General features: G+C 42.8%; 1 protein-coding gene across 1 annotated transcript; it reads right to left on the minus strand.

The window, feature by feature from the left end:
* Window positions 1–6,426: 6,426 nt before the first annotated feature.
* LOC145864301 (uncharacterized) lies at window positions 6,427–9,083 on the minus strand. The gene is made up of 2 exons (XM_082969892.1): window positions 8,894–9,083; window positions 6,427–8,375 (listed from the first exon to the last, which is right to left on the minus strand). The coding sequence occupies exons 1-2, from the start codon at window positions 9,048–9,050 to the stop codon at window positions 7,465–7,467; spliced, it is 1,068 nt and encodes a 355-aa protein (XP_082826018.1). The 5' UTR covers window positions 9,051–9,083; the 3' UTR covers window positions 6,427–7,464.
* Window positions 9,084–10,978: the final 1,895 nt, after the last annotated feature.

The following is a 10,978-nucleotide window of genomic DNA, read 5'->3' on the forward strand; positions in this document are numbered from 1 at the left end:
GCCGAACCACCCAGCCTCCACTCTCCATTGAATCGTGGTATCTACACCGTTCGAGTCCGAAGCTGTGAGCTCTGAGCTACAGAGCTGTCTGTCCTCAGAAGACCCCTTTCAGATCAAGGGCGAGGGATCAGACCCCTAAGCCAAGAAGGACACTGACATCGTGAGGACAACCAGAGAGTTGCACCGGAGAAGTGCGTCATTGAGAAGCCTAAACGACACACGCGGAGCTTCCCACCTGAGACCTCCAACACGTAATTACATCATTATATTCTGACCCATAAGAGCGGCAGTTCGGGGCAAGGCTAGGTTTAAATAAGCATGGCTGACAAATGAACCAAATGTATATTTCTCTCGTGTACTTTCTTGGTTTCTCTCTCTTTTAAATCCCCATTTTGGGTAACACGTGCCATAGTGTGTTGGCCCGTTATACTAAGTCCTAATCAATAGCTATACTGTGTTTTGTGTATGTGTATTTTTATCATCATTTTAGCTTGCTAGTAAATAAATAATCAACTAAGATTGGTGTGGTAAACTCATTGGTGGGACCCGGGTCCGTGCAGATTCCCGGATTATGCGACGTTCAGACATGAGACAAGAGGTTGATTAATTTAGCGACTGTTGTAAAATCGATATTCTGATATCTTTTGAGTTAATTTGGGAAATAGAAACTCAATCCAAATACTGTTCCCATGGTGCCCCAGGTTGATGAGTTAATAACTGCTTGATTCATCGCTTAATTCATTTAATCACGCACTTATAAACCGTTAATCATTCGATGAGCAACAGTCGTCACATTAACTAATACAACGTCACGACACTACTGTAAAGAAAACAACCCCATACGTACTGTAAAGAAAACAACCCCATCAGAAATCTGATGTTAAGGCGTGATTTAGCTTCTACTGGTCCTGGGGCCATATTAAGGTCAATAGCATCATGAACTTCACCCAGTACCAGGACATTTTAGCCCAAAACCTGGTTACCTCTGCCAGGAGACTGAAACATGGCCGCAATTGGATTTTCCAGCAAGTCAATAAACCCAAGCACACATCAACATCTACAAGCAGGAGCAATGACTTCAGCTCAGTTGGCTAACTACCCTAAATATTCTGAAACTACTCCATATTTCCTAGCCTGGTCACAAATCGGTAAAAAAAATAAACTTCCTCATTATGACACACACCTCTCTATTGTCATTGGTTGCACTAATTGTACTGTTTGTCTACATAACCTGGTTCAAGTATTCATGACATCACCCTGAAGAAGGCACAGTGATGCTGAAACGTTGGTAAATACCCAATAAATGACTGGGAGTTTATATATATGGAGTGTGAGACTCTCTTTACTTTGATAGTTTATAGTTTATTCACCGTTAGTCAGCACCTCCACACAAACACATTATTCTGGGAGTGCATCAGCTCATGGTTTTAATTCAGATTCTAGAGTAACCCATAAGTGGATCAAAAGTACATTTTTAAAAGACACAGATATTTCAAACAAGGTTTTAATTTTGATTTCTTTTATTGTGTGAGTTTGGTCCCAGTGTGCTTGTGGACATTCTCCCTTGTTGTCACCCATCTGAATATATGTGAAATACTGGTGGAAGAGAGACAATGTTCACCCAGAAAACTGATCCAATAAAGATAAAAGCTTTTTGAATTTGAAAACCAACAAAAAACAAAGCATCAGCTGTTTCTTCTCGTTTAGGTGGATATCAAACCCTGTGTGGTTGTTTTGGTAACACCTGGCCTACCAACTCTTCCAGGTGGTTCTCCCAGGGTATGTGGAGGCCTTCCCTCATCCTGGCTACCCTCTCTTCCAGGTGGTTCTCCCAGGGTATGTGGAGGCCTTCCCTCATCCTGGCTACGCTCAAGGAATCTCCCCCAGACTCCCCTACACTATGCCAGGCCATGGAGCCACCCCCCACCCCAACCACAGCCACATCCTAGATAAGCCTACCCGATGTTGGGGAAGCCCCGAGACAGAGTCCCCCTCAACAGTCTCTGGTCCGCCCTGGTCCAGGCCAACCACCAGACCACCAGATAGCAAAGCTGGCCAAGAAGCAGACAGACATGTTTGAGTTCCAGGAGAAATCCCTCCCTCTAGTGGCCAGAAGGTGGAATAGCAGCACTCTCTTTCCTGAACCGTTGTAGCACCAGAGATTAAATTCAGTTGTTTTTATATTTGTATATTAAGATATACAATCCTCTCTCTTTCTATCTCCCATTGTGTGAAAAAAGCCCATTGCTCTGATGTGTTTCACCATCTTTACATTGTACATATGTCATTCCCACATTTGAAGACCTGTAATAATGAAAGATGAGTGTTGGTTTATCCAGGACAGTATCCTTAGCAACCCACAGAGGAGTATGTGAGTACAGTGAGTTGAGATCTGCCACCATGTTTGAAAGAAACACACTTTTCAGAACACGTGTGCCTCATAAATTGTTGTTATTGTGTCGACAAACACTTGAATCAGAAGGATGCCAACAACAATTTCACTTGTTTCTTGACAATGCCTCCAAACTGCCTTTAACAATGAACGTGATTATAAATCCAGTACCGTAGCCCTTTCCTTGGACACAGTAAAGTTGGACTGGGTTTAACACAACTGTATATAAATGTCATGTGTTTCTAAACAGAAAGGAGAGAGGACTCTTTAAACGCTGACACGATGCTCAGTTAGATTTCTCTTTTCTTTAGCACTTGATACATAAGCCAAATGAAATCATACATTAACCACAGAATCCACTCAGCAAATGTTACAGAAAGTATGTATTGCACTGTAATGATTCTACATAACACTGTCATATCTGTGTTCTACACAATACATTTCTACATTCTGTAGTGTTTGCTCATTTTCTTTCCCCTAGTAATGATCAGATAAGATAAAATCCAGACTGACACTTTAACACTTTAGGATTGGAGATGTGCATCTCTGTTATAATGAACAAAATCCCCAGGAGTGTGTCACGTCCTGACCATAGTAAGACGTTATTTTCTATGGTAGAGTTGGTCAGGGCGTGACAGGGGGTGTTTTTCTATGTTTTGTATATCTATGTTCATGTTCTAGTTTTGTATTTCTATGTTGGATTTGTTTAGGATGATCTCCAATTAGAGGCAGCTGGTTCTCGTTGTGTCTAATTGGAGATCATACTTAAGTAGGGTTTTTTTCCACCTGGGTTTCTGGGAGATTGTTTTTGAGTAGTGTATGTTTCACCTCTGCGACACGGTTTGTTGTTTTTGTTACTTCAGTTTATTGTTTATGTATTGCATAGTTTCACGCTGAAAATAAAATGTGGAATGACACACACGCTACACTTTGGTCGGCTCATTCCTACGACAGCCGTGACAGGGATTGGCACAATGTCCTCTAGTAGGTATAATGGTACAATGCTGTTCCATATGGACAGAGGTGGACTGGGACACTGGTTTGACCTTTGAAGACCAAGGTCATCTGACAGTAGTGCATCCTTGGTATCAAAGTGCGAATGTCTATCCCGATGAGTTTGATCTCCTCCTTGATGATTATACTGTAACTTTAACGTTTCATTTAGATTTTTAACGAGAACCAGTTGAAATGCACTTTATCCTAAAGGTATATGTCTGTTATGTTAACTGTTGCTGAACACAAAGGTGAAAAGGTCAGGGCAGCTCCCAGTCCTGGTGTTTTGTCCTCTCGTTTCCAGTGAGTGAACACATATTGTCGGACGGTTGCTCCTTCGGAAAAGTATTCAGACCCCTTCTCTTTTTCAACATTTTGTTATGTTACAGCCTTATTCTGAAATGTATTAAATACATTTGTTTTCCTCATCAATCTACACACAATACCCCATAATGTCAAATACTTGTTTTTAAAAAATGTTTTTATTTTTTTTGCAAAATGTATTAAGAATAAAAACAGAAATACCTTATTTACATAAGTATTCAGACCCTTTGCTATGAGACTCAAAATGGAGCTCAGCTGCGTCCTGTTTTCCTTGATCATCCGTTTCTTAAACTTGATTGTATTGTACCGTATTGTACTGTATTGTACTGTATTGTAAAATAAACCCTTTCTGTCTGTCTGTAGATGATGACCAGATTTGTGTAGAAATGAACACATTTCCCATTGTTAATGCTGATACGTCAGTCTGAAGAGAGAAACAGGATACTAGATTGAGATTTGAATCTTTGCAGATTAACTCAATAAAAGTGATGACAGATTGGCTATTTGATGGTGAATGTGGTTTGTGACTTTAATTTAGGATTTATTTCTGAATGTAAACTGGGTGGTTCGAAGCACTGAATGCTGATTGGCTGACCGCTGTGGTATATCAGAACGTAAACCACAGGTATGACAAAACATTTATCTTTACTGCTCTAATTACATTGGTAACCAGTTTATAATAGCAATAAGGCACCTCTGGGGTTTGTGATATATGGCCAATATACCACGGCTAAGCTTTATTGGCCATATACTCTACATTGCTTTGGTGCCTTCAGAACAGCCCTTAGCCGTGGTATATTGGCCATATACTCTACATTGCTTTGGTGCCTTCAGAACAGCCCTTAGCCGTGGTATATTGGCCATATACTCTACATTGCTTTGGTGCCTTCAGAACAGCCCTTAGCCGTGGTATATTGGCCGTATACTCTACATTGCTTTCGTGCCTTCAGAACAGCCCTTAGCCGTGGTATATTGGCCATATACTCTACATTGCTTTGGTGCCTTCAGAACAGCCCTTAGCCGTGGTATATTGGCCGTATACTCTACATTGCTTTGGTGCCTTCAGAACAGCCCTTAGCCGTGGTATATTGGCCGTATACCACACCTCCTCAGGCCTTATTGCTGAAATATAAATAGGTGTTAATCAAAGGGATTCTGATGAGATACAAGCATTATTGTTTTTTCCCTGATTTGAATCCTTCTCTTCTCAGTTGTTGGTTGAGAGATGTATGAAGGTTGCTAAGGAAGTCATCTATGGGAGGGAAAGAGAATCAATCAATTTATAAAGTGTTGGCACTAATTCTCCAGAGGTCTACCATTATAATAGACAACAGCATCAGACACCCTAACATGCGTGGCTGTCACATATACTGTAGGAGGTCATTGTAAATAACAATTTGTTCTTATCTGACTTGCCTAATTAAATAAAGGTTAAATAAAACAATAACAAATAAATAATGCTAGGACGTACTTTATAAAACAGCACGTTTGAAGTCAGATTGTCATGAAAAATGACAATGTGAACAAAATATGAATATGAAGTTATTTTCATTGCATTATTTGAGGTCTGACAACACTGCATCTTTTTAGTTATTTTGACCAGTTTTCATTTTCTGCAAATAAATGCCCTAAAGGACAATATTTTAATTTGGAATTTGGGAGAAATGTTGTCAGTAGTACATAGAATAAAACTAAAATGTTAATTTTACCCAAACACGTACATATAAATGGTAAAACCAGAGAAACTGATCATTTGGCAGTGGTCTCTTAATGTTTTCCAGAGCTGTACATATATGGATGAGTGATGTCAGAGCGGCATGGACTGAGATACCATAGAATAGCATAGAATACAGTATATATACATATGAGATGAGTAATGCCAGATATGTAAACATTATTAAAGTGACTAGTGCTCCATTTATTAAAATGTCCAGTGATTTCTAGTCTATATCTATCGGCAGCAGCCTCTAATGTGCTAGTGATGGCTGTTTAACAGTCTGATGGCCTTGAGATAGAAGGTGTTTTTCAGTCTCTCTGTCCCAGCTTTGATGCACCTGTACTGACTTCACCGTCTGGATGATAGCGGGGTGAACAGGTAGTGGCTCGGGGGGTTGTTGTCCTTGATGATATTTTTGGCCTTCCTGTGACAACGTGTGCTGTAGTTGTCCTGGAGGGCGTGTAGTTTTCCCCCAGTAATGGGTTGGGCAGACCGCACCACCCTCTGGAGAGCCTTGCGGTTGCGGGCTGTGCAGTTGCCGTACAAGGCGCTGATACAGGATGCTCTCAATTGTGCATCTGTAAAAGTTTGTGAGGGTTTTAGGTATAAAGCCAAATTCTTTAGCCTCCTGAGGTTGAAGAGGCTCTGCTGCGCCTTCTTCACCACACTATCTGTGTGGGTGGTCCATTTCAGTTTGTCTGTGATGTGTATGCCAAGGAACTTGAAGCTTTCCACCTTCTCAGTGATGTCCTTGTCGCATCGCGCACTAGTGTCTCCGGTGGCAGGCCGGGTAGAAAAAGGGGTAAAATAAAAATAAAAAGAGAGAGAATACTGTTATGTTGAAAGAACGAGACCAGCTAAATTCTTTATAAACTGCTGGGGTGTTTATTAGGTACAGCTCTCCTCACATTCATAACAGGAAGCAGATACGGTGGCTCCCATAGGACAGATAATGTGAGTCAAAAGGAACACACAACAATAATACACAAGGGCTACATAGTGAACATAACAAATGCAACTGTTTATTATTGATTCTCATGACAATACAATGTTGCTTTACTTTTGTTTGTAAACAATGTAATGGTAAACAAACACTGTATAACCTCAGAACGTGGTTAAAACTAATGTTGATATCATGGATGGTCAGTCCTTACATCCAGAGGTCTATCTATGCATTTGAGTGGTTACATTTCTCCAGCCCCATCCCTCAGCTTTTTACCAAATCAGTGGCAGGGTGGCTGCTTCTTTTTTTGACTACGGATTTAACGCATATTGTTAAAAAACGTTTCAAATTAAATCATGCTGACAGATTTGAATGAGATTGTATTTTAATTTTTCTTATCTGTGCTGTTTTGCACCACGGAAATATTGCATTGAGAGCCAAAACTAATCATATAGATCGCTAGAAGACTGGATGATCAAGTCCAAGACAAAATATCCAAAATTTGCAAGGCACCCAAACTTTGTCAAATGTGAGTTCTCAGTGAAACAAAGCTTTAGGTATGTTATTTATCAGATTGTTGCATTATCAACCTTAGTGTGCATTTGTGAGCTTTGTACTCTCCCATTCCTGGTCATTATAATATAAACCGTAATGTACAATATTTGCTATCAGGCCTTTGTGCTAAAGTCAAGCATTTGATGAATTAAAAGGTACAATGTTCTCATTTGCTATGCTTTTCTTTATTGATTAACAGAATGCTCAGTGTTACATAGGAATCATTTAAATGGTATTACTTTACTCAGGTTTTTCAAAATAATATCTGACTAACACAATGCAATATAATACCTTATAACCCTTTGGTATATTCAGAAGAAATAAACCTGCTGCTAAAATATCATTTCTATAATTCAATTGTTAATTGATTGAAAACAACATTAAAGAAAACTTTCTAAATGATCTCTGACAGTGACTTTATGACATAAAAGTTAACATTGAGTGTCAGAAAAATATTTAGAAATTAAACAGATAAATTGCCATGCAAAAGCTAATATCTGGAACAATGTTGGGCTGATTCTGCCTCTCCAACTCAGGTTTTTAATTGCCATACCAGAGGTAGAGGGGCATACCATTGTTGCCAGCATTCAGATTTTTATCGATGAGGATCAAGTCGGCCTCCATATAAGGACAATCTTCCTTGTTGTTGGATGTAACGGTCAAGGCCTTGATAGGGAGAGATCCTTCTTTCTTGAACCAGACCATCACTGGCTTACCGCTTGTTCCCTCGTTGAGGTTAACATTCACCACGGTGAAACCACGCTTCCTTAGGCTGGAATCCTGCTTATGGTCGATGGAGGCATTCATCTCAGTGAGCCAGCCGTCCATTTCGGTGGATTGACGGTACCAGAGGAAGATAGGGTTTCCTCCAGAATCTCTATTGAGATCTTCATCCAGCCGGATGTAGCCCTCGTTGAAAAGGTTGATGTCATCTTGGAATGAGGTGGTGGCAGCAACGTCACAGATGTAGGTCTCACTCTTTCTCTTCAACCAGAGGGTGATGAAATCTCCTGAGTTACCGCGGTTCAGATTGCATGGTAGCCTTTCCCAGCCGAGTTTGAACTGAGTGGCTTCTTCGTTCTCATCAGTGGTGAGGAAGAGATCTACAATGGGAATGTTATACTTAGGGCTTGCACCACTAGAGTACCACAGATGGATGACGTCTCCGTCTGTTCCAGAGTTGAGGTTTACTGGGAGCTCAGTGAACCTTGCTTTTTTCAGGTCATCTTTCATTGCATCAGTGAATGAAAACTGGACTCTGGTGATGGGTTCACCATTGCCCATTCTGAACCACATGTAAACAATGGTGGTGGATGAAGTGCCTTGGTTGAGGTTGACATTTATCATGTGAAAGCCTTGGTCACGAAGCTGAAGCTCTTTTTCAGGGCTAGTGGAGATTGCAATTTCTGTGATGTATTTAGAAGCCATTTTGTGTCGTTGGAGACAAGTGTCTGTAAAGGAAGAATACAGAGTGACATTGGTCAACACCTCCTGTGTAGCAAGAAACAACACACTAACAACACCAAAGACCAGGACATAAGTATAAAGTATAAAATATAAGTATAAGTATAAAATATGAAGGAATTAGCGGCCAGCTTTACTAAGTATTTTCTCCAGGTGTTCTAAAGGGGATACATGGCTTGTGAAAATGATGACTTCAAGGATGCACCAAAACACCCTGAACAGATACTAAAACAGACAGTTGGGCTCGGCTGAGTCAAATGATTTATTATAATAATATATCAATGAATTGGTTTACTGAAAAAACAACAGTAAAAGGTATTTGTTTTCCTCTTACATCAATTATGATCCAAATTGAAGACTCTGATTCTTTGATCATCTGAATCAGGTGTTATGGTGCTAGTGGAACAAGTGAAACCCATGTATCCCACCACCACCCTGCCCTTTATAGTAACACAGACATACTCATATACACATCAGAACCCTTCATTGGAAGTAATTTCTTTACCAGTGATGTTGAGTTCTTCCTCTGTTCTGGAGTGTCTTCTCTGGGAGAAAGTGTCTTCTCTGGGAGAAAGTGTCTTCTCTGGGAGAATGTGTCTTCTCTGGGAGAAAGTTGTAGAAAGTGTTTTCACATCGAAGAGCTGAGTGTCTCTTTTATACATTTTCTCCAGTTAAGTTGGCAAATGACTCACCATTCAGAGCTCTACACAATACATATTCCTAGGAACTTTATCTTTCCTCCTCCTCAACCTACACCCCTCCTGTCATGTCCTGACCCTGGTATGAGGTCATTTTTCCCTAGTAGATTGGTCAGGGCGTGACAGAGGGGGTGTTTCGTCTATGTGTTTTGGGTTTTCTGTTTTCTAGGTGGGTTGTCTAGAGTTTCATTCTATGTTGTCATTTTCTATGTTGTGGCCAGGTATGGTTTCCAATCGGAGGCAGCTGTCATTCATTGTCTCTGATTGGAAGCCATACTTAGGCAGCCTGTTTTTCATGGGGTTTTGTGGGTGGTTGTTTTCTGTTTAGTGTATTCACCTGACGGAACTGTTGTCGGTCGTTTTCTTGTTAAATTGTATTCATGAAAAAAGTAAATATGAGCACTGTACACGCTGCGCCTTAGTCTCCATTCGACGACCCTTGTGACAGAACCCCCCACCGGGAAAGGACCAAGCAGCGTGAGAGGAGGTACCTGGATTCGTGGACGTGGGAAGAAATCCTGGATGGAAGGAGACCCTGGAGTCAGGCTGGGAAGTATTGTCGCTCGAAGGAGGAATTGGAAGAAGCCAAGAGGGAGCAACGGTATTATGAGGCGCTGTATCCTCCAATAAGGGAGGCGAAGAGACTGCCCCCCCAAAGAAAAATTCGGGGGGGCATACGGGGAGTTTGACGAGGTCAGGGGGAGCCCTGATCTAACTTCCCGGGCATTTCGGAGAGAGCCATGGAGTAAACCGGAGCCAGTCGGGGAGTCAAGCGCGGAGCACGACGCTAGATTCCGGAGAGAGGTACTGGCGGAAAGGGCACGGCGGAGCAGGCACACAGAGGGGCGAGCAATGCATTATGGAGTGATGCGCACTAGGTCGCCCATACGAACTCACAGTCCGGTGCGGTCGATACAAGCTCCTCAACGTTGCCGTGCGTGAGTTGGCCGGCAGCCAGGAAAAAGTGCGCCGGCTCAACGTATCTGGCCTCCAGTACGGCTCTTCGGCCCAGGATACCCTACGCCTGCTCCACGCATGGTACCCCTCATTCCCCAGCACAGCCCTGTTCGTCCTGTGCCAGCGCTCTGACCTTGCCGGGCTAGAGTCAGCATCGAGCCAGGACGGGTTGTGCTAGCCGCAAGCGCCAGACCTCCAGTAAATCTCCATGGCCCAGTGCGTCCGGTGCCTGCTACGTGCACTCTCCCTCAAGTGTGCACCTATAACCCGGTACGGCCGGTGCCTGCTGTGAGCACTGAGCCCTTAGTGCGTCTCCCCAGTCCGGTGAGACCGACTCCTGCTCCATGTAAAAGGCCTCCAGTGATAATTGATGGTCCGATGCCTGTAAGGATGATCCAGGGCACTAAGCCTCTAGTGATGATCCATGGCCCGGAGCCTGTAGGGACATTAAATGGCACGAAGCCTGAAGAGGTAATCCATGGCCCAGAACCTGAGGAAAGAATCCTTGGCAAGAAGCATGGAGGGATTCTAAATGGTCCGGAGCTTGTAAGGATAAACCATGGCACGATGCCTGTCGGAATAATCCATGGCCCGGCACCTGTAGTGAGAATCCAAGGTAAGAAGCCTCCTGTGATGATCCTTGGTGCGGAACCTATAGAAATGATCCATGGCATGGAGTCAGCAGCAACGGTCATTAGTCCGGAACCGAGTATGACGCCTCCTAGTCCGGAGCCTCCGACGACGCTGTTCCGTCCGGAGCCTCCAGCGACACTTCTCAGTTCAGAGCCTTCAGCAACGCTCCCCAGCCCGGGGCCTCCAGCGATGCCTCCCAGTCTGGAGACGCCAGCGACGCTTTCCAGTCCAAGGCCTTCAGCGGAGTTCTGCAGCCCAGAGCCTTCAGCGGAGGTTTGCAGCCCAGAGCCTTCAGCAGTGGT

This window comes from Salmo salar, chromosome 26 (assembly GCF_965601325.2).
Source record: "Salmo salar chromosome 26, fSalSal1, whole genome shotgun sequence".
NCBI classification, from domain to species: domain Eukaryota; kingdom Metazoa; phylum Chordata; class Actinopteri; order Salmoniformes; family Salmonidae; genus Salmo; species Salmo salar.